Source organism: Cricetulus griseus, chromosome 4 (genome assembly GCF_003668045.3).
Source record: "Cricetulus griseus strain 17A/GY chromosome 4, alternate assembly CriGri-PICRH-1.0, whole genome shotgun sequence".
Lineage (NCBI taxonomy): Eukaryota > Metazoa > Chordata > Mammalia > Rodentia > Cricetidae > Cricetulus > Cricetulus griseus.
In genome coordinates, this window is record NC_048597.1 from 81,526,078 (window position 1) to 81,549,858 (window position 23,781).

General features: G+C 46.8%; 2 protein-coding genes across 4 annotated transcripts; one reads left to right on the top strand and one right to left on the bottom strand.

Moving 5' to 3' along the window:
- The first annotated feature begins 37 nt into the window (after positions 1 to 37).
- Bud31 (BUD31 homolog) lies at positions 38 to 9,395 on the top strand. Of its 3 annotated transcripts, none has more exons than XM_027413627.2 (6): positions 39 to 196; positions 1,182 to 1,320; positions 4,258 to 4,377; positions 6,732 to 6,854; positions 7,853 to 8,019; positions 9,167 to 9,395. In XM_027413627.2, exons 3-6 carry the CDS (start codon positions 4,284 to 4,286, stop codon positions 9,215 to 9,217), a joined length of 435 nt encoding a protein of 144 aa, XP_027269428.1. In that variant the 5' UTR covers positions 39 to 196; positions 1,182 to 1,320; positions 4,258 to 4,283; the 3' UTR covers positions 9,218 to 9,395. The 3 variants fall into 3 exon arrangements, with proteins under 3 accessions (XP_027269430.1, XP_027269428.1, XP_027269429.1); XM_027413628.2 differs by lacking the exon at positions 39 to 196 and adding an exon at positions 944 to 1,052; XM_027413629.2 differs by lacking the exon at positions 6,732 to 6,854 and having other exon boundaries at positions 38 to 196.
- Ptcd1 (pentatricopeptide repeat domain 1) lies at positions 8,901 to 23,728 on the bottom strand. The gene is made up of 9 exons (XM_027413620.2): positions 23,572 to 23,728; positions 20,546 to 21,045; positions 19,513 to 19,653; positions 18,234 to 18,452; positions 17,370 to 17,471; positions 14,800 to 15,504; positions 12,591 to 12,707; positions 11,694 to 11,876; positions 8,901 to 9,782 (listed from the first exon to the last, which is right to left on the bottom strand). The coding sequence occupies exons 2-9, from the start codon at positions 21,008 to 21,010 to the stop codon at positions 9,600 to 9,602; spliced, it is 2,115 nt and encodes a 704-aa protein (XP_027269421.1). The 5' UTR covers positions 21,011 to 21,045; positions 23,572 to 23,728; the 3' UTR covers positions 8,901 to 9,599.
- Between the last annotated feature and the right edge of the window lie 53 nt (positions 23,729 to 23,781).

Here is a 23,781-nt window from a genome sequence, read left to right on the forward strand (position 1 = left end):
ACCCCCACAGGAAGTGAGAAGAAAAGGCCCCCCGTAGGGCTTCCGGAATTCTACAAAGGCAGCGCTTGGACACCTAAGATGACGCAATCACCGCGCGAGGTGGGCGGGGCTCCGCGAGGGCCTTATTTTGAAGAGTTTCTCGCTGGGGCGGAAGCCGTCAATAAAGAAGCGGCGGCCGTAGGTGTCTGACCTTCCGGTGAGTGTTTCTTTCCTCTGTTCTCGAGCACTGTATCTTTTGCAACGGTTACGGCAGAGGCTGGAGTCTCTGATGGCTTGGTGCCTTTATCGTTCTGTACAGGAGGGGATGGTAGATTAGGGGCTCTATTTCTCAGTGTTTTTTTTTTTCTTATGTCGTTTCTCTTCTGGGACTGTTTTCTAGATTGCGCTAGTTTCTCAGATGCCCCGTCAGTAACTTCCCTCTCGTTTACCTCTTTTCCCAAACTCCTTTCGTCTGTAAACCGCCCAACTCCTCTTTCCTCCTGATACATTCACCTCTTCGTTTTATTTCTCTCTTTACCCGAGAGACTCCTAAGTTGAGTTATCCTGGGTCAGGAGAAAGCGATTCTTTAGTCAGGCTGCGTGCCCTGGGAAGGGATCAGATTCCATCCACCTCTTAATAGTGCTGGGAAAACCGGTGCAAGGACCACTGATGGGGAAGTCTGGAGACTCTCGTCAGTTAGACTCTGCTAGTTCTCAGCTATGTGACCCTGAATCCACCAATTAGAGTTTGATTCATTTGTAAAACTGTTAATGAAAGATGTGTGTGTGTGTGTGTGTGTGTGTGTGTGTGTGTGTGTGTGTTGGGGGGGGCTGTTGTAAAGTATCATTCACCATATATCGGGTGGGACTGAACACACTGGAAGAGATGAGTCGGTTATGCTTACAGGTAATAAATGACCAGGGTTCTCTTTGCCAGTTAGAACGCTTAATGCAACTTGAAAAGATGCTTTTCGCCGTGTAGGTGACTAAAGGCATGTGCTACCATGCCTTTAATCCCAGGAGGCAGAGGCAAGCGGATCTCTGTGAGTTTCGAGACCAGCCTGGTCTACAGAGTGAGTTCAGGGACAGCCAGGGCTATACAGTGAAACCCTATCTTGAAAAATAAAACAAAACAAAATATACTTTTATATTTCAACTTGCCTGCTGTTTATTGTGTGTAATCTACTGCTGTTATTTTACAGAAGAGACCGTGGACCAAAGAAGAAAACTGATCTCCCCAAAGTCACAGAATAATTGCTAAATCTAGACAAGAGCACAGGCTTGTACCTGCAAAGACCAGAGATTTTTTATATATTCTCGTGGAAAGAAAGAGATCCAAAGGTATGGTGCTCTTTATACTCATATTTTACCCCTTTTAAACTATCATCCCTTGGGTTCTTCACTTGAAGGATTTCATTGTAATTGATTTCTTTTTTTTTTTATTAGTTCAAGCTAGGAACAAGCTTGCTTCACACATCAATCCCCTCTCCCTCCTCTCACCCCTATTCCTCCTCCCCGACCCCTGGCCTACCCCCCACCCCATCCACCCTCCACTCCCCAGGCAGGGCAGGGACCCCAACCGGGGTTCTGCAAAGTCCACCACATCTTCCTGGGCCTGGCTTGGGCCCTTCCCCATGTGTCTGGGGCAAGAGTACATCCCTTCATGTGGGATGGGCTCCCAAAGTACCCCCCTACACCAGGGGAAAAACACTAATCCACCACCAGGGGCCTCCTAGAGTGCAGAGGCCTCATTGACATCCATGTTCAGGGGTCTGGATCAGTCCTGTACTGGCCTCCCCGACAGCATCTGGGATCAATGTGCTCCCCCTTGTTCAGGCCAGCTGTTTCCGTGGGTCTCCCCAACCTGGTACCGACCCCTTCCATCTCCTCCCTCTCTTCAACTAAGTTTATCCTTTGCACGATTGCCTGGACTGCCAGATCGTGTCATCCCTGTAGGTCTCTGGAAATCTCCCCAGTGCCAGATTGCCCTTTCGACCCATAGTGGCTCCCTCTATATGGTATCTCTCATCCTGCTCTCACTCCTCCATTCCTCCCCCAACTCAGCATCTCTGCTCCTCCATTTCCTCTCCTCAACTCCTCTCCTACTCTCATTGTGGCAGCTCCCTCTCCCCTACCCTAATGCTCCCAATTAGCTCAGGAGTTCATGCTACTTCCCATTCCTGGGGTCCATTCATTTATCCCTTAGAATCCTTCATGTTTCCTAGTTTCTTTGGTGAGGAGGATTATAGGCTGGTAATCCTTTGCTCTATGTCTAAAATTCATATATGAGTGAGTACATACCATGTTTGTCTTTTTGTGACTGGGTTACCTCACTCAGGATGGTTTCTTCTAGTTCCATCCATTTGCCTTCGAATTTCAAGATTCCATTGCTTTTTTCTGCTGAGTAGTACTCCATTGTATAAATGTACCACATTTTCTCTATCCATTCTTCAGTTGAGGGGCATCTAGGTTGTTTCCAGGTTCTGGCTATTACAAACAATGCTGCTATGAACATGGTTGAACATATGTCCTTGTTGTATGAACGTGCATTATTTGGGTATATACCCAAGAAAGGAATGGCTAGATCTTGAGGTAGACTGCCATTTTTCTGAGCAACCACCATACTGATTTCCAGAGTGGTCTTACAAGTTCACACTCCTACCAGCAATGGAGGAGTGTTCCTTTTTCTCCACATCCTCTCCAGCATAGATTGTCTTTGGTGTTTTTGATTTTACCTATTCTGACAGGTGTGAGGTGATATCTCACAGTTGTTTTGAGTTGCATTTCTCTGATGGCCAAGGATTTTGAGCACTTTCTTAAGTGTCTTTCCTCCATTTCAGATTCAGATGTTGAGAATTCTCTATTTAGTTCTGCACCCCACTTTTTAATTTCATTGTTTGGTGTTTTGGTGGCTAGCTTTGTGAGATCCTTGCATATTTTGGAAATCAGCCCTCTGTCAGATGTGGGGTTGGTGAATATCTTTTCCCATTCTGTGGGCAGTCGTTTTTGTCTTACTGACTGTGTCCTTTGCCTTGCAGTGTAATTGATTTTTAATCAGTTCTTCATGAATACCCCATAAGGTAGAGCTTGTTAGCCTTTTTTTTTTTTTGGTTTTTCGAAACAGGGTTTTTCTGTGTAACAGCCCTGGCTGTCCTGGTACTGGCTTGGTAGACCATCCTGGCTTTGAACTCACAGATCTGCCTGCCTCTGCCTCCCAAGTGCTGGGATTAAAGGCGAGTGCCATCACCACTTGGCTCTTACTATCCTTATTTCTACAGGCAAAAAAATAATAATAATAAAATTTAGGCTTTATTTTTTAATTTTTTTTTTTTTTTTTTTTTTTTGAGACAGGGTCTCAATGTGGTCTAGATTGGCCTGAAACTTAGCATGTATGCAAAGCTGGCCTTGAACTCTTGATCCTTCTGCCTCCACCTCACATGTGCTTGGGTTATAAGTGTGTGCCACCATTCTCATATAGGGAAGCTGTTTTGGCCTTCTGGAGAATGATCTAATGTGGCATACTTTTGGTTTTGGATGCAAGCCAAAGTAACAAAATAAATAACTAGGGAGAAAGGGGAGAGGGAGGGAGGAGTAGATAGTAGAAATTAACTTGGGCAGCCACTTTAAGGCATCCAGCTGGAGTGGCCAGTAAAGTTCTAGCTATAGTGTCCACTCAGATGAGATTTCGAAACAAAAAAGGAAACAAATTTTAATAAGTAGAGATGATGTCATCAAACTTGCTGCTCACAACATCCAGCAGAAACTGACCGGGGAAATTGAAGCAGTCAGCTGGAGTTCCAATGTGGCTGAAGTTCCAGGTTCTCTTTTCTACTGTAGACACTTTTATATGTGAGATAAACAATAGTAACTGTCAGAAATAGATTACCTTCCAGCAGATCTCAAGGCCACGGTGTTTTCACTTTTGATCTGTTTTACTGTTCTTATTATTGTAGAGTTTGGGGGTTCGTGGGGAAGCAGCCCATGCCCAGATAAGGGACTGGGAGGATAATGACAAATATGTACTTGGCTTTGAAATAGGGAGTGGAGAGCCACTTTATAGAGGAGCTCAGGAAACACCTATGACTTACTGACATAACATATGTTACACTTTCTGAGCTTGACAGCTGTGAGGCTACAGTGTAGACTCAGGCAGTCTGGATAGGCATCCCTTCCTGGAGCTACTACTCTTGCTGCTTTGAGTAAATGAATGAACACCAGGGATAGCTGTTGATGGCCTTTGGCAATCTGAGACTCAGAGAGCACTTGACTTTCTCCTAGGTCTTTACTAGCTATCTTGCTGGGAAATGCCCAAAGTCAAAAGAAGCCGGAAAGCGCCTCCAGATGGCTGGGAGCTGATCGAACCGACACTGGATGAATTAGATCAAAAGATGAGAGAAGGTGAGTGGGGTGCTCCTGCCTGGGTAGGCTGGATGAAGTGTCGAGGCTCAGGTGCCTCCAAGGATAGAGAAACACTATGAGGAGAGAGTTGTTGCAATCTGGTCAAGTTTTCTTGTTTACTTATCAACTCAGAATGCTTGAAAGTCCTGAAAATTAAGATAACATCAATGAAAATATTGTCCCTCTCCAAAAAAAAACAATGTGTTTCCTTTCCTTTTTTTTTCTTTATTTTATTTTATTTTATTTGAGACGGGGTTTCTCTGTGACTTTGGAGGCAGTCTTGGAACTAGCTCTTGTAGACCATGCTGGTCTCGAACTCACAGAGATCCGCCTGCCTCTGCCTCCTGAATGCTGGGATTAAAGGTGTGCAACAGCAATGCCTGGCATTATGAAGTATTTTTATTCATGCTTTGTTTTTACCCCCCCTCCCCTTTTTGAGACTCTGTAGCTTTGACTGGCCTGGAACTCTCCTACATATTCATTCTTTTTACGGGTCTTTGAAAATCTCCTTTAGCCCTTGATCTTTGTACCATGTAGCAGTTTCTACAACACACCACCATAGTAATTTTGTACTTTGGGCATCCTGGCAATTACCTTGTCTTTGGAAATTTTATCTGAAGCATATGCTAGCCTTTGGTGAGCACAGTATGTCCTAGTTTGATTGTTGTTACTGTGATAAAACACTCTGACCAAAAGTAACAGAGGTAAGGAAAGGTTTCATTTGGCTTGCAATCTCAGGTTACAGTCTATCATTGAGGAATGTCAAGGCAGAAACTAAAGCACATACTTCCACAGTCAAGAGCAGAGAACAGGGCTGGAGAGATAGCTCAGTGATTGAGCACTGGCTGCTCTTGCTGAGGACCCAGGTTCATTTCCCAATACCCACATATCTGCTCACAACTGTTTATAACTCCAGGTCCAGGAGATCCAACACCTCTTCTGACATCCATGGGTATCAGGTACACATATAGTGCACAAATAAATGCAGACAAAACACTCATACACATAATCTAAGAAACTTAAAAAAACATGATAAATGAACACCTGCTGCTTGCTCATTACAGATGTTCAACTAGCTTCCTTCACTCTTACATCGTTCAGGCTAAACACATGCTCACACACACACAGAACAGAGCCCCTATTCAGAGTAGGTCTTCTATCTCAGTTAGGCCAATTTGATCTAGCTCATTCCTCAAATGAGGTGAATCTAAGTCCTGGCAAAGTGATAATTAAAAGCCATCCTGTGGCATTACTACTTGAATTGTTATTTATGTGTGTGTGGCATGAGAATGGTATATACACAAACATAGAGGTTAGAGGACAACTTACAGGAATCAGATTTATTTATTTATTTATTTTAAGGTTTTTTTTGAGACAGGGTTTCTCTGTGTGTAGCTTTGGAGCCTATCCTGGCACTCGCTCTGGAGACCAGGCTGGCCTTGGACTAACAGAGATCTGCCTGCCTCTGCCTCCTGAGTGCTGGGATTAAAGGTGTGTGCCACCAACGCCCGGCTCACATTTATTTTTATGAGTGTTTGTGCCTGGTGTTTGTAAAGGCCAAAAGAGGGACATTGGATCCCTGGAACTGGAGTTACAGTTATGATATGAGCTGCCACCTAGGTGCTGGGAATAGAACCTGGGTCCTCTGCAAAAGTAGCCAGTGCTCTTAACCACTGAGCTATCTCTCCAGCCCCTCCACCCCCCTTGAATTGCTATTTAAAACAATCTTTGAAATGTCTGTTTATACCAGGCAGTGGTGCACACCTTTAATCCCAGCACTTGGGAGGCAGAGGCAGGTGGATCTCTGTGAGTTTGAGACCAGCCTGGTCTACAAGAGCTAGTTCCAGGACAGCCTCCAAAGCCGCAGGGAAACCCTGTCTTAAAAAACGGAAAAAAAAAGCTTGTTTATAGCTAATCTGATCATTGCTATTATGAGATCAGACCTGCAGCCACCATTAACTTTGCTTTCTTTTCACAACTGGTTGTGCCAGTTTCTGTTAAATACCCAGAACTTGTAGTAGTCATGGTTGCTATGAGTCAAGAGATTTCTTGACACAACTCTGTGAAAGTAAATTAGAGTGTGGATGAAGAGAGTCTATTTTTCAGCTCTCTTTGACGTGTATCCTAAACTCATGGTAACTAACTTCTTGGGAATTGCCAGACATTTCCACATTTTAGTGCTTTCTGCTAGAAAGGCTTGAGGATTCCAGTTTGTCTACTCTTGTGATTGTCCATTGTTTCATTACTATCCCCATGGGCATAAAATAATCATAACTGTAGTTAAGGAAGCAAACATGCTATATGCTATGCAGACTGACTATTTCCTAAAACACTTACATGCTTTTTCTCTCCAGCTGAAACTGAACCCCATGAGGGAAAGAGGAAAGTGGAATCTCTGTGGCCCATCTTCAGAATCCATCACCAGAAAACCCGATATATCTTCGACCTCTTTTACAAGAGGAAAGCCATAAGTAGAGGTGTGACTGGCTAAATACCTTGACCTTTAAAAAGCCAATGTTAATATGTTCACATACTTGTGGAAGCAGTCGTGTTCCAAGGCTTCCATGTGGAGGATGCGGGACAACCTTTAGGAGTTGATTCTCCTTTTGCTATGCGGGTCTAGAGGATTGAACTCAGGTCACTAGGTCTGTATAGAAAGCATTCTTAGCCCCTGAGCCATCTTGCTCACCCTTTTGACCTTTTATACCTGAGAGTTTTTCAGAATTTATAAGGTAGTTCATAAAAAGCTGGGTGTTACCATGCCTGTGGCACACACCTTTAATCCAGCATTTGGGAGGCAGAGGCAGGTGGTTGTCTGAATTCAAGGCTAGCCATTTCTACAAATCAAGTTCCAGGACAGCCAGGGGCTAACTGAGAAACCATCTTTTAAAAAAAAAATAAAAAAATAAAATAAAATAAAATGCTTAAAGAAAAAGCTGTGTTATGGTTCAGACCTATACTTTCAGTACTTGGGAAGCATAGGCAGGAAAACTGTTGGGAGTTCCAGGCAAGCCTTGACTGTAGTGTGAGATCCTGACAAAAAGAAAAACAAAAACAATGGTTCTTGTCTTTGCAAAGCCAGCAAGCATCAGTTTTTTTTTTACCACTGATGAAGAAATTGTGTTTGTGTGCTTTGGGGAAAAAAAAAAAAAAAAAAGCAAGGTTACACTAAGTAGCCCTGGCTGGCTTGGAACTTAAGTAGCCCAGACTGGCCTCAAACTAACAGTGCTGTCTACTTGATTCTGCCATACAATTCTTGGATTAAAGGCCTCTGCTTAGTTTTAGTCAAAACTCTCCTGGAACTTGATTGGTAGACCAGGCTGGCCTCAAACTCAGAAAAATCTTCCTGTCTGCCTCCCCAGTGCTGGGATCAAAAGCTTATGCCACCAAGCCCAGCTTAATTTTCCTTTTAGTCCAGGGTGAAGGCTGGTTTGTTGTGCCATGTTCTGATGCCTTGTCCCTGCCTTTCTGACAGAACTCTATGAATACTGCATTAAAGAAGGCTATGCAGACAAAAACCTGATTGCAAAGTGGAAAAAGCAGGGCTACGAGAATCTGTGCTGCCTACGCTGCATTCAGACTCGGGACACCAACTTTGGGACAAACTGCATTTGCCGAGTTCCGAAAAGCAAGCTAGAAGTGGTAATGTTTGATGGCTGAATGGGGAATTATTTTGTTAAGTTCTGCCTTAGTTGACTATAAGAGGTATTATTTTAGGAAGTATTTTTGTCACTGGAAGCCTGTTAGCTATCCCTCCCAAGAGTGAGTCCTTCTGATCAGAGATCCTTGCTAGGTGGAATCTGGTGGTCATTCCCAGATATGAGGCTGGTCTCAATACTATCTGTGGGTAAATAACTGGGCCAAACCTCTTCTTAAGGAATAGTAATGGCAGTAGCTCTGATGTGATGGGAAGGCTACATTGGGGTGGCCACCAGGCAACCTATCCCTTTCCCTCTAGTCTTAAGGTATTATTGATCTCTGCGTGTATTCTGTCAGAACTGTGTTTCAAAGCCAGGAGTGATGGCTCATGCCTTTGGGAGGTTGAGACCAGCTTGGGATAGTAATGAGATCATATTTCAAAATAATAAGTTTCAGGGCTAGGCACTTAGCAGTCATGTTGGTAGTGGCTGAGCTCTAGTCCCCAGACTCTTGAAATGGAACACCAGGACATCAGGCCAAATAAGCCATCCACTCAGCTTGACCTTTGTTTTCTCTCATTACATCAAAGCAAGACTTAATTCCCAGTTTTCATTTGGTGCAGACGGCCTAAACTCAATAGGCAGCTCTGTGCCAAGGATGGGCTCTGGTGTAGATGTGCCAAGCCATGGCTAGTGATTGGCTGCTTCCCAAGAGGGGGCTGTTGGTGTTCCAGCTCCTGGATTGTTGCTCAGTAGGTAGATGGCTGCCTAGTATGCCCCCATATAGAACAAGATGTGGTTATCCACATCTGTAGATAAGAGCTCAGCAGCTATTTGCAGGACTAGAAATTAAGGGTCATCCTTCATGAGACCCTGTCTCAAAGATTTAGCAGAGTTTTACCAGAGAACTTTATTTGCTTAAAATGAGTTCTTGGTCTCCAGAAAACAAAGTAAAGACAGCATTGCTCCAGTCCCACAGCCAGCCACTATGCCCTTGGTACAAGACTGTTCTGGCCACAGGAACTTAAAAGTGTACACCTACTGCTCCAGTGGCCTCAAGATGTGTCCCACCAGCACCCTGTACAGCAGGTCCCAGTAGGTATGTGCAGGGCTGTAGCAGTGTATGCAAATGTCCCCATCCTCTGTTACAGGGTCGCATCATTGAGTGCACGCATTGTGGCTGCCGGGGTTGCTCTGGCTGACACCCCTCTCTACATTCTGGACTTTGGACCTCGTTGGCTCCTGCCTTATTGGGCTACCCTCCTCCTGAAGGAGCTCTTCTCAGAGTGGTGCCTAGAGAAGAGACCCAGAGGGAGCATGGGCTCTACAGGTGAAGGCTTCACTAGCTGAAATCTGTAAAAATAAAACCTTTAGACCTCTTGGCTATATTCATTCTTTCAGACCAGCAGTTTCAATGTCATAGACACTTTCTCACCAGTGATGGAGAGGGCAACCTGGGATTGTTTGGGTCCTCTGGGTCCAGCATTTATCCTCACACCTGTGCCTGTAAAATGCTGCAGTGCCCCTAGAAAGGTGATAAGCAGTACTGTAAAAGCTGGGTACTTGTCATAGCAGCGCTCTCCATCACCTGTCCCTAAAGCCTCCACCGACACCGGCATTCCCAGTGTTGTCTTGGTTCCCCTTAGGCTTCGTCTGGAATTCCTGCCAGGGTTGGGGGGCTTCCTCTGCTGGCATCATTTTTAGCCACTGCTTGTAATAAGCTCGAAAGCCATCGATCTTCTCCAAGTAGGTGTTTTTCTCTTTGTACTGCAATTAGAAATGTACAGAACTATGTCAAAGTGAGTGACATACAGGAAGACAAAAGCTTCGCTATGAAACCCATCACTTTGTAATGAATCCAGACTATACTAAGAAAAGGAGGGAGTTGAGAAATGTTCTTAGCCAATCCAAACCACTCATGTCACTCAAAGCTAACCACCACAGCAGCTAACCCTTGCTCTTTCCTCAAAGAGGAAATGGACAGAGTAGAAAAATGGACATTAGATTCACTGCTGTTAAGAGCCAAGTTCTGTAAATCTGATGTATTTGGGGGCAGGACAGACTGCCTTTTGCATAACAGCCATCTATTCTAAGGGCACTGTAGTGCCCCTAAACTTGTGAAGGTCACCTCAGCCCCCACAGCTAGAACTGAGGTATCCCATCAACTCTGCCTATTTTGCTGAGCTGTTGCCCTCCTTCTGACCTATCACCTTGGACCACTGCAGCATCTCCTTATAGGGAGGAGAGATGTGATGAGTTTGAAAAAGCTGGCAGGGGGATACATGAGAAAACAGGCCAAACCAAAATAGAGAAAAAACTGTTTAAATGCAATATTAAAAGTTTGAATTTAAAAAGACTTAAGTTTGAGCTGGGCATGCCTTTAATCCCAGCACTTGGGAGGCAGAGGCAGGTAGATCTCTAAGTTTGAGGCCAGTTGGGTCTACAAAGCAAGTTCCAGGACATCCAAGGCTACACAGAGAAACCCTGTCTCAAAAATAATAAAATGATTAAGTGTGCAAAAAGAAAAAAAAAAAGTATGCCGAGGAAATTGCTCAGTAGTAAAGTGCTTGCATGATGACAAATTCACTCTAGTACCCATGCCTCGTGCTAGGGAGATGAACTCCAGTTTCAGTGAGACCCTGTCTGCATTAAGCAATGAGACCATCTACTGGTAAGATATCTACAACAGGGAATTGAAAAAATTCTAGGGGCTGCAGATATGGCTAGGCAGTTAAGAGCACTGGCTCTTCTCCTGAGGACCTGTGTTCTATACTCCATGAACCCACAACTCTAGTTCCAAGGGATCTGGCCTTCCTTGTGCATAGACACCCAAGGAAAAAAACCCATACTTTTTTTTTTTTAAGGTGGCCCACAGGTGCTCAGATATGCTTAAGCTTGGCACAGTCTGTTCCTGATGACCAAGTCATTCTTACCGGCCTTCAAAATGCCACTCAAGAACCACACATGGGAGCCTGAAGTGTGCTCTTACCCATTCACTGTCTCTTCCTTATCTGGTTTGTGTCTGGAAAGCCATAGTTATCACTCATGCTCCAGAAAGAGAGCACAGGGCCTGACTCAACAGAGCCCCAAGCCAAAGGTGTCTTTGAAGGGGGAGCATGTGCAGTGAGTAGCACTTGCGGTGCATGTGCCCACCCACTGAACAGTTAAGTACTGAGCACCAAACAACATGCAAGCATTGGGAAACCAGGTGAGCAAGGCAGTCTCCACCACTTTCTAAGCCTAGGTGGTTCGGTGAAGACAATAACTGTGTGTGAACATAGTAAACCATGGCATCACAAGACTATGTGGGGGAAGAGGAAGCATATCTGAGAAGTCTGCTACTTCGGCTGGACATGACAATAAACATCTGTAATCCCAGCACTTGCAAGATGGAGACAGAAGAATTAGTTCCCGAGACTGCCTCAAAGTAAAAAGTGGGCTGGAGAGATGGCTTAGTGGTTAAGAGCACACACTGTTCTTCCAGAGGACACCAGTTGAGTTCCCAGTATCCACACCAGGCAGCTCCAGGGGATTCAATGCAGCCCAGGGCCTTGGGATTCCCTTAGGGAAAGCTGCTGAACAACTTTCAGCAAGGAAATGAATGTCAAGCTCCCAAGGCTAAAATCACAGATGGCAGCAGTAAGATAATGGTGAGCACTGTAGAGCTGGCACACATACCCGGTCAAAGGTGGGAGGGTACTCAGCAGCAAACTCTAGCTGGCGGATGATTACTTCATTCACTGGGACACTGTTTTGCTTCATGTCCTTCAGGATCTCAATGAGATAGGCATAGTCCAGCTTCTTGAGGGCCGCATTGATGAGAGTGCTGTAGATGTGGGTGTTAGGGACCATCTGGGATTTCTAGAACATGGATGTCACATGGTCAGCAGGATGATGGTAGCTGGCAAGACAAAGCAGTCTGCTGTGCCAGGTCCATAGATGGATCTGCTCCAGACTAGGCACCAGGAACAAAAGGATCATACAACTGGCTGTCTAACCCTGTACAAAAGCAAGTAGACCCTATCACCTCAGCCCTGAAGAATTTGGGGGAGAAAGACTGCTACTTGGGGGTCAACAGATAGGAAATGAGATGTAAAATACCTCCTCACTCTTGGCTGCAGTTTACTGGTTAACAGTCTTGTCACCACAAGGTAGAGGTCAGCCTATAAAAGCCAGCAGTAGTAGTGAGGTAGAATGTGTAGACACAACTTGGTCCTTATAAGTGTCCACTGCTGGGGTTGGTTGGAATTGACTTAGCAAGCACTCGTGAGAACAAGCCAGGGCTGAAAACTATCCTTTGCCCCCAGAGCTTCTAGCCCACCTCTCTTCTGGACATAGCTCCCATCCCTCCATTAGAACCAACAGCACCTTCAAGATGGAAATACATTCTATTCTCTTGGCCAGTCAGTTTCTGCAGTGGCTTACAGAATCTACTTGTTCCCAGAGTGGGTCACGGCCATTCCTGCTCCTTACTCATTTGATCCTGTGGGGTCCCATTTTCCCCACAACTTTCTTCCTGAGAATCCCAGAGTTCTCCCAGAGCCATAAGCATCCTGTTTGGGCTTGACCTCTCACCTTCAGGTCTGCAAGCAGTTGCATACCATCTCTGGGCCTATGGCACCCAATGGCCAGGTTGCAGAAAGTCCGCAGATTGGGAACAATTCCCTTCTTTGCCAGTACTGGCAACAGTGCCTGTAGGATAGACATGTGGCTGTTACCTGAAAACCCACAACCCTGGCCAAATGTCCTGTTGAATCCCTCTGCTGGATGCTAGAGGCCTCTTGACTCCCTCAGCTGACTCTACAGCATTCTCCCTGGCTCAGCACTCAAGATTCCATGCCCCTTTGCCACAAATGCCCTTCATGTTTCTGCATTTCCTATCCTGTATCAAGCTACTTAGCTGCCCATCCCTGCACTGGGCCAAGGAACCAGGAACTCCTGATGCAGAGCAAGAATCAGTGCTGACCAGTATGGGAGTGCAGGCTGAGGGAGCCCCATGCCTGGTGTGAGAAAGAGGGTACCCTTCAGCCTGGGTAGGGCCTCGGAGAAGGACTGTATTCTTAGTTTGTCTGGAAGAAGGCATCCTCTGTCACCTCCAACCCTCACAGACACCCAGGGCACTGCTTCTGTCAGAGCATATCACATAAAAACTGTCTGCTGCCTGGCTTTCATCTTTGTGAGATGGGGAAAACCACACACAACCAGGCTGTGCCTGACCAAGAAAGCAGCAGATAGACCTGACCTTATTGACAGTGGAGTAAGTGCAGTGTCAGGAACATATATGAGGTGAGAACATTCTGGAGATGTACTGGGGTGCTTCATGGTAAGTCTTTCTTTTTGGGGGGATGCTGAGCCAGGGCCTCAATATACAGCCTTGGCTATTTTGGAATTCACTATGTAAACTGAACTAAAACTTGCCTCCCAAGTACACCATCATATCCAGCCCCTCTCTCCCTCCCCCCTTCAAGAAAAGGCCTCAAGAACTCCAGGCTGGCACTGAACTTTCAATTTGGCTATGCTAGATTGTTTTAGTAAACTTGATATAAGCTAGAGATATCTGAAAGGAGGGACTCTCAATTGAGAAACTACCTACATAAAATGGGATTGTAGGGCCATTATCTTAATTAGTGATTGATAGGGGAGGGCCCAGCCCATTGTAGGTGGTGCCATCCCTGGGCTGGTGGTCCTGGGTTCTATAAGAAAGCAGACTGAGAGCAGGGCGTTGGTGGCGCATGTCCTTAATCCCAGCACTCGGGAGTCAGAGGCAGGCGGATCTCTGTGAGTTCGAGACCAGCCTGGTCTACAAGAGCTAGTTCCAGGGCAGCCCCAAAGCCACAGAGAAACCCTGTCTCGAAAAACCAAAAAAAAAAAAAAAAAGAAAAAAGCAGACTGAGCAGGCCATGACACAAAAGCAGCTCCCCTCCATGGCTTTTGCATCAGCTCCTGACTCCAGGTTCCCGTTAAGAGTTTCTGTCCTGACTTCCTTCAGTGGAAGCATAAGACAAACAAATCCCCCTCAAATTGCTTTTGGTCATGGTGTTTCATCATAGTAATAGTAACCCAAACTAAGACAGTGGCCAAGGACAACCTTAAATTCTTGATCCTCCATCCTCTAATCCCCAACCCCTGTAATTATAGGTGTGCATCAGTTTATGTAGTGCTGGGAACGGGTCCCAGAATCATATGTATGCTAGGCAAGCAAGGGTATCAGCTGAGCTACCCTCAGCCCCTCACAGTGATTTTTTTTATTTTGTTTTATTTTTAATGTGTATAGGTGTTCTGATTGCATTTATGTCTATGTACCACTTGAATGCTTAGTGCCCATGGAAGCCTGAAAAGGGTATCAGAGCCCCTGAAACTGGAGTTATAGATGATTGTGAGCTGCCACATAATAAGTGCTAGGAATCAAACCCAGGGCCTGTAGAACAGCCAGTGTTCTTAACCACTGAGGCCTCTCTCCAGTCCCAGTTTATGGTGATACTTAACCAGCTAAACAACTCTACAGCCCTGTTCCTGAGCACCTGCTTAACTTATGTACCCCTCCTCAGTGTAGTGACATATTGGGCCTCTTGGAACCAGGTATTCCCAGCATGTCAGCATGTCCCTTCTCCTTGAATGCCCTTTATACCCCTCCTCTTCATGGTAGGGCTGTGGTGCAGCTGGCTGCTTTGTGGCTCAATTCCTAGCTTCACATAAGGCCAAGCCTAGATGTGTCTGCTGACTGATAACCTAAGTCCTACAATCTGAGGTCAGAGGGGGAAGTCCCTAGAGGACAGCGCCTTACCTTTGCTCCCTCCAGGTCTCCCACCTTGCTCTTCTTCCTAATCAGCGTGTTGAAGAAGGTCACATCGGCCTCTACCTCATACTTGTCCAAGATGGTCAGCAGTGAGGACTCCGAGGGGCTCCCAGGTTCCACCACCTCAGCCAGCAGAGTGAGGGTTTTGATGTCCGGCTGGAGACCATGTTCTGCCATCTTGCCCAGGAACCCCTCCAGGCCCCCCATCAAGGCCAGCCTATCAGCAGGTGTGGCCACTGTCCCAAAGGAGACTACAGTTGGGGAGAGAGTCTCAAGACTCAGGATATTGACTTCCAGCTCTGACGGGGGAGGCTTCAGGGCCAGTTGGGTATGGGCTACTATGTGGCCAGGTTCTGCCTTAGTTTCTACCTCAGGCTGGGACCTTCTTGTTACCACAGTTTCAGGGAAGTCTGGAGGCCCCTCAAGTTCCTGAGACGGTTCCAGAAACAATTGCCTCTCCAATGCCTCCACATGTCTAAATGACACACCTTCCTTTGCCCTGGCCTGCACTTTCCTCCCTGTCTGAGGTCTGCCTGCTGGGGGCTGGAGCAGGATGGTCTCTCCCTGAGGCTTCAGGAGCAGCCTAGAGGCAACCTCTGGGTCCCCCAGACCACAGTCTCGAGCTGCCCCCAACAGGAGGTTATAGCCATGCTGAGTTGGTTTGATCCCCAGACTCAGCATCTGTCGCCACACCTGCAAGAGAAACAAATGTTAGCTATATGTTCCTGCCTCCTACATGCCTTCAGAGGAAGTAGGCAGTATGAATTAACAGACCAGCAAACTCACAAGGCGCAAGAAAGCTGGAGTAGCTCTGTGGTACAGCAACTGCCTCGAATGTATGAAGCCCTGCATTAAAACCCTAGCACTACAAAAAACCAAACCAAAACAAAACAAAAACTGCTGGGGATGTGATGTGACTTAGGGTGTAGAGACCTAGGTTCAGTCCCTGTGAAGCTAGCCTAGAGCCCTAGGTAGAAGGATCAAGAGATTAAAAAAAAAAAAAAAGCAGGGTGGGGGGAGGACTGGCAAGGTGCTGGCCACCAAACCTAATGACCCAAATTCAATCCCTAGAATCTACATGATAAAAGGAAAGAACAGCCCTCAGGTGGCGCACACCTTTAATCCCAGCACTCAGGAGACAGAGGCAGGTGGATCTCTGTGAGTTTGAGGCCAGCCTGGTCTACGGTGAGTTCCAGAACAGCCAGAACTACCCAGAGAAACCCTGTCTTGAGAAACAAAAACAAACAAACAGTCACAGCCCTTTTTTCTTTTTCGGTGTGTGTGTGTGTGTGTGTGTGTGTGTGTGTGTGTGTGTGTGTGTGTGTGTGTGTGTGTGTGTGTGTGTTGCTGTTGTATATGGGTATGTGTATCTGTATATAAGCAGAGGCCAGAGGCGAACATCGGGTGTTCTGTTGTTTCACTCTCTGCCTTACTTGCTGAGGTAGGGTCTCTCACTCAACCTGGAGCTAGGGTGGCAGCCAGCAAGACCCAGCAATCCTCATGTCACTCACCCCAAAGAGCTGGGGTCATAGAGCTCAGGTCCATAGCCATCTTTTTGCATGAGTTCTAGGGATTTGAACTTAGGTCCTCATGTGTTCATAGAACAAGTGCTCTTACCTATCAAGCCATCTCCCTAGCCCTAAATCCCAGCTCTTAGTGGGTGTGGGAATCTCAGGTAATAAATGTCTGTGAGCTTCCGTTTCCTCACCTACAAAAAGGGGCTAACAGTGCCTCGAAGAAGCAGTTCAGGGAGTATGCAACACAAATGGGCCGTTAGTATTGACAGGGTCATTCTGCGCTTTCTTCACATCATGCTACTGCTTCAAAATTCTTTGCAGAGGGGACAGAACCTTGTGGTCTTAGGTTGTTATTCTGCAAAGTTGTTGGGAAGCTTTCTGAAATGCATATCTGGACACAGGATATCTGGACAAGGCTGCTGCCAACCTGTGGTGGACAGTTAGACGGCAGAGCTTGTAATAACAAGACACAAAAGCATCCATGATAGCAACACCAATACCCACTCCCCATATAATGAGGGGGGTTACCTCTGGGGGATCTGGGATGGGATTAGAGTATATATCTCACTTTGGGACTAAGTATACATTCCTGGGTTACACCTGTAGAGATGCCAAGTAGAGAAAGAGTGAATGTACTGTAATGGTCAGGAACCCCCAAATTAGAGGGTCTGAGCAGGAGAGGTCTGGGCTGGCTCTGCCTTCACTAGTAGTGGGGCAGCATTTCTACAGGCCTCTTTTCCATGGTGTCCACAAAATGGAGGAAGAGGCCCTGTAGTGATTACCATAAAGGCCAGAAGATGGCAGATATAATAAAAACACCTGATACAATGGGCTGGAGAGAAGGCTCAGTGATTAAGAGTACTCCTTTTAGAGGACCTGAGTATGGTTCTCAGCATCCGCTTCAAATGGCTCACAACAGGCTATATAACTCCAGCTCCAGGTGACCCCTTTTTGGCCTCCTGCACATATACACATAATTTAAAAACAAGAGCCAAACAAAGCTATCCCTGGCATCAGGCAGAGCAGAAAGGCAAGACTGACCTGCACGGCTTGCCGGAAGCCTGCCTTCTTGTCCTGGATACAGCCCATGAGCAGGAAACAGAAGGTCTCCTCTGTGACTGCATGCCCCTTGTGGATGATTTCCTGGGGGAGAGGAGAAAGCAGTCTCCCTCAGAACCTACAGCAAGGCCCAGGCAGTGTCTGACCTAGTTCAGTACCAGGCCCAGGCATCTCTGGGGAACAGGTGCTTGGATGCAGCGTTGGGACCAGTTAGAAGAACCAGCTCGCCAGTGAAGCACCTAACCACTACCTTGCTACCTCCAGGCCTGTCATCCCAGCTCTGCTCCCAGAGTCTGCAGCATTGACAAAGCTGACCCCAGCAGCTGCTGTACTTGAGGCCCTGGAATCACAGGATTGGTTTCAAGACCCGCCACCACCAACAGCCAACTATGGGGCATGGGTAAGGACAGGCTCTGAGCTTCTCAGCCTCAGTTTCCTCATCTGTGCAAGAATGCACCTTCTAGGACATCTGAACAAGTGTTCAACCCTGTAAGATAGGTCTGTACAGGGTGAGTACAATCCCCACCAGCCTCTTCAGTGTCAAGCCGGGCAAGTCCTCCTAAAACACACTCCTACCTCTCAGAAACCCCTGTCCTTCCACTCTCACAGGGACTCCCTCTCCACCACCACCCTCTTGCTCTCCTGCCTATATACCCCACCACTGTCTGACTGAGGCCACAGAAAGTTAGGTCGTGTTGGAGTCATGGTGAATCCCAGCATAAAGCATAGGCTATCTCAGCTTTCCTGAGCATTCCAGGTGAAGGGAGACAGGTAATCTCTCTCTCTCACACTTGTCCCATGGGACTGGACCTGACTTTGAAGGGTAGGAAGAAGGGGAGTCCCCACCTTGAAGATATCAAGGCACATCCTGAGGTCTGCACATTTGGCGGCCATCTTCAGCAGGGCATGATATGTTTTCAGGTTGAGCTGCAGGTTTTTGGCCTGGAGCTGCTGTCGGAGCTTCAGGGCACTCTGCAGGGCAGAGTCCTTCCAGGGGGACTCCGCACAGACATTGAACAGAGCTGTGTACGTGGCGTCTGAGGGCTCCAAGTCTCTCTTCTTCATCTGTTGAGATGGGAGAAAACTGAAGGAGGTTCTAGGAGAGGCTGGATACAGGGATCACAGCCACTTTGAAGGACCTCAGAGAGGTCTGTTACCACATCCACCTATCACAGGAGCTAAGACTGACCCATGTGGCACCTCATATACAGTATCTAAACTCCTGACTCCACCTGAAGGACTGGGAAAATTGAGCCTGCACTCTTGGAAATGCCAACAAGAAACCAGCCTCCTGGGGCACTTGAAAGACTATTCCAGGGCTGGTATACTTATATCAGGTGCTTCTGATGGCTCTATCCTGAGGCCTGACCAGCTCATCCTGTCCTTGGGGCAGAGTGGGTCTGTTCTGGGAAAGGGGGACCAGTGCTCACTGAGAACTCATAAACCTGTGAACTCTCCTCAGAAACCAAGGATGAGATGATTAAGAAAGATTATCACAATGACTCATACACCTACAATGTCCTTCTAGAAGTGCAGTTTTGTCAGGTGTGTTGCCATCTTAGCACTCAGGAGGCAGAGGCAGGCATGAGTTAAAGACCATCCTGGTCTATAGAGTGAGTTCCAGTTCAGCCAAGGCTACAAAGTAAGACTCTGAACAATAAAACAAAACAAAACAAAAAAGAAGTGCAATTTCTCTGTTTGCTCTGACCTCAGACTGTGAGGACTTTGGTAGTGTACCAAATAAGAGGACTAGGGTTAGCAAGGGTCTGCTGGAGTAAGAACTCCCTTAGCTTCTGGCCCCAGGAGAGGATGGGTTGTCTCTTGTTTGAGTCTACAGTCTCTTTCTTGATTCATGAATGAAACAGAAACAGGGTTTGTGTGTGAGCAACTGTTGGGGTTTGTGGGAAGGAACAGACTAACCGGGCATGGTAGCAGAGAACTGAGGGGACATGTGGGTTCTTAGCAGCCCTGGCACACGACGATGCATGTCTCTGTCACCTCACTCGATTCCCCAAGAACTCAATTTGGATTCAATGTCAACAAGCCTATTTCATCTTGCCCACAATGATGTTATGCTCAGGATCTGCACCCAGCATGCACTTCAGAGCCTTTGACCCACACTCACGTCATTATAGAGCCTGAAGGCCTTCTTCAGGTAGCCGACGCGCCCACAGCCCCCAATCAGCACCGTATAGTTGCACTCCAGAGGCTGCAAGCGCTCCTCCTTCAGCATCTGCCTCTCAAACAGATCCAGGGCCTCTGCCAGCTAGGGAAAGAGCCAACAGGAGAGAGGGCTCAGGATGGTTTCAGAGACCTTTAGTAAGCCAGGGAGAGTGGGGCATACATTTGGCAAGAGGATCAAAGCTATTCTAGGCTACACAGCATGTTTCAGAACAGCCTGGAACTTGTAAAATATTGTATCAAAACAAACGAAAACCCCAACAAAAATAAAAGGCCCCCAGCAGAGGGTGGGAGGCAGAGGGACCTTTCTGACATGACACATAACAACAGCTCCCTCCAACTGAAGCTTCTGCCCAATACGGCCTTTGCCCCATCTCTAATTTCCTTTTATTGCCAGGTGTGGTGGCACACAAAATAAGCTGGTTATAGTGGCATATGCTGGATAATCCCAGCACTCAAGAAGCTGAGGCAGGAAGATTACAGGGTTTAAGGCTACCTGAGCTACATAGTGAGTACCAGTCAGCCAGGGTTACACAGCAAGACAGCCTTGAAAGAATGGTGCAACTATTAAAATAAGTTAGAGCTCTCCACAGTTTAGAGGTCAAGTTGTTAAAAGAACAAATCATGATCCAAGGAAATGTGATACAGTCAAAGAAGACCAGTGAGATTGCCATGTAGTGAGTTAAAGATAGCTAGGGGGCTAGCAATATGGCTAGCAGATAAAGGTGCCTGCAGTGTAAGCTTAGTGACCAGAATTCGATCCCTGGCCCCCACATAAAAGTGAAAAGGAAAAAGCAGCTCTACCAAGCTGTCCTCTGGCTTCTATCTGTGCACCATGGCACAAACATTCACACATGCACAAAAACACTAATAGAGATCCAAGGACTGAGCACTGAGCACCCCAACTCCAACACCCCAACTCCAACAACCGGGAAGGCTGCACTGCCCCACAAAGGCCAACCCTGAGGTTCCCCGACCTTTCCTTCCTTGATCAGATGTTTGCACTGAAAGAAGTACCAGTACGGAGTGTTCTTCCGGCCCTGCCACCGTTTGGGCTCCAATTCTTCCTCCTCATCACCCTGCTCCTTGAGCTGCAGGTTATACAGCTGGGCTGTGGACTTGTGGAACAGTCTCCGGGAGGAGTACTTATCAGAGAGGGTCCCAAAGCTCTCTTCATCATCGTCCTCGTCCTGAGAGGCCACAGTGCCGTGCTTACTGGAGTCAGAGCACAGGCTGCTCATGTTCTGGCTTCCTTGGCCCAGGGGCAGGTGGGAGGAAGAGGTGCACAAGGCTGCTGACACCTGCCAACGTGGCCATGCTGCTCTCAGCTGTGAAAGTCCCTCCTTGCCTCCTATCCATCCGTTAGAGCCAAGAAGATCCAAGTGTTGAAGGATAGACAGTCCTATGGGGTGGGGGCCAAAAAAGAGCCGGGAAAGTCTCATGAGGTCTATCACTGGCCTTTTTGTGCCACCACGGTCTGAAAAAAATCAAGAAAAATAAGTAAGTCACATCAGCCTCTGTGGAAAAGTTGGAAAAATGAGAGAAGTGTAATTACAAGGGTGGTTCTGAGTCAGGGAGGCTTGGCTGGGGGTGGGCAGTGGGAAATGGGCCATATTTATAATGTCTGCACTTGGTGGAACAGAATAAAAAAATCCCAGGTCATATCAACTTCAAGGCCAGAGTGGGCTTCTTAAGATCGTCTCAAAATAATAAAAAAGAGAGCCAGGTGTGGTGGCCTACGTGGTTAACCCCAGTACTCAAGAGGCAGAGGCAGGATTTCTATAAATTCAAGGTTAGCCTGATCTACATAATGAGTTCCAAGCTAGTCAGGACTACAGAGATACCTTTCTCAAAAACACAGTAACAAAGAGGGGCTGAGCCTGTGTCAGCAGATAAAGGAAGGTGCTTTCTGTCACGATTGATCCCTGAACCTATTTGGTAGAAGCTGTGATGTAAGCTCTGACCTGTACACAGGTGTGCTGTTTAATGCACATATGCACACATAAATAAGTCAATGTGTTAAAAAAAATTCGAAGGAATGCCAGGTGTTGGTGGAGCGCTCCAACACCTCTCTCTACCGAGAGAGTTCCAGGACAGGCTCCAAAGCAATACAGAGAAACCCTGTCTTGAAAAACAAAACAAAACAAAAATGCACAGGAGTTCAAAGTTAGCCTCTGCTACAAATAAGACCAAGCTATATGAGACCCTGTCTCAAAAAAAACAAAAAAAAAAAAAAAAAAAAAAAAAACCAAACAGGGCCTAGGCCCTACCCCAAAGGAAACGTAAGACTCTGATGACACCCTATGGAAGGCCTCACCATCCAGGGGGAGCAGAGAAGATATGTGACAGATAAGGTTTTAGTGGGGGGGGGTAGGGGAGGATGGGTGGGAGAAGGGAAATGGGATTATCATGTAAAACAATCCTGTTCCTAATTCAAATAAAAAAAGTTGAAAAAAAAAAAAAAACCAAACAAACCAAAAAAAAGCCTTTGTCAGGCCTGAAATTCCTGATACTCAGCAGCCTGAGGCAGAAGGACAGCAAGTATACAAAGGGAGATGAGGGTATTTGGAGCTCTATGGTAGAACTCTTATCTAGCATGCAGGAGGTCCTAGATTCAAGCCTCAGTTTTGGAAAAAACAAACAAACAAACAAAAAAACCCCACACAGGGTGTGGTAGTACCCTCCTTTAGTATGATCACTCAGAGGTCATCACAGGCAGATTTCTCTAATGTGGACCAGCCTGGTCCACATAGTGAGAATTCCAGGTCAGCCAGGGCCACAAGGGAGGCACTGTCTCAAAACCAAACAAACCATCTAGAAAACTATATATGTGCTTCCATGCTCTCTTCTCTTTTGTGGTATCACAGGTTAAATTTAGAGTTCTACCACAGATCGACATCCCTAGCCCTTCATATTTTTTCTTTTCTTATTTTTTTCAAACAGTCTCTCTGTGAATCCAAGAACTCTCGGTATAGACCAGGCTGACCTTGAACTCACAGAGATCCATCTGCATCAGCCTCCAGAGTGTTGGGATTAAAGGCATGTGCCACCACCGAAGTCGTCCTCCAGCTATCTTCATAGTTTTTGAGACGGGGTCCCACTAAGTAGCCTTGGTTAGCCTCAAACTCAACCTATTTTCCTGCCCAAGCCTCACCTCAGTGCTAGGATAACAAGCAAGCACCACTGTGTCTGATTTTTGTATTTATTGGCTTGTTTATGAGTCTAGTGGCATTGGGTTTCAAATCTAGGGACTTAGGAATCTAAGCTCTCTCACTGAGACACATCCTCCCATCCTAGCATTCTATTTTTATTAGGCTGCTGGGCTAGAGAGTTCAGCCTGAATAGTTTGAACTCTTTAATTAAAAATATCTTGATATCTGGTGCACATCTTTAATCCCAGCACTCAGGAGGCAGAGGCAGGAGGATCTCTGTGAGTTCCAGGGCCAGCCAGAGGAAGTTCCAGGACAGCCACGGCTACACAGAAAAACCCTATCTCGAAAAACATAGATGTATAAAATCAGGATCAACTGCTTCCCAAGTGCTGAGATTAAAGGTGTGTGCCACCTCCGTAAGGCTCAGGATAAACATTTTAAATCCTACCTCTACTACAAGGTTGACTCTCCCTCCTGGGTCTCAGGTAGGCCAGGTTGGCCTCGAACTTTTGATTTCCCGCCTCCACTTGTCACTTACTGGGATTATAAGTATGCACCAATTTATATAACCAATCCCGGTTTATACGGTGCTAGGGCTCGAACCCGGGGCTTGGTGCTTACTAGGCAACCACTTTGCCAACTGAGCCACATCTCCAGCCTCCTAGCCTGAGTTTTAAAACTTTTCTCTGAATTAGAGAAGCGCAGAGGCTGTCCACCCGTAGGGGGACCTGGGACCCTCGGGAGAGATTGCGTTTTCTCATATGACCGACGCCCAGGGCTTGCATTCGGTCCCTCGGGTACAATTTCGGCCCGGCTCCCGGGATTCCTACTAGGGCTAAACAGGAACTCACTCTGAGTGTCCCGCGCAGCGAGTCCCAGTGAGGCGTCCTCTGTGTCGCAGGGCTTCTGCCGGGAATCACCTTTCCTCGCCAAAGGACCCGCGCAGGCGTACTTGTCATCTCTGCCTCACACGTTCTTTTCGATTACGGACGAGACGAGAGTTCGGCTAGCGGCTAGCCAGGCCTGAATGAGAGGCAGGACTCCGCGCTCTATTGGCTGAG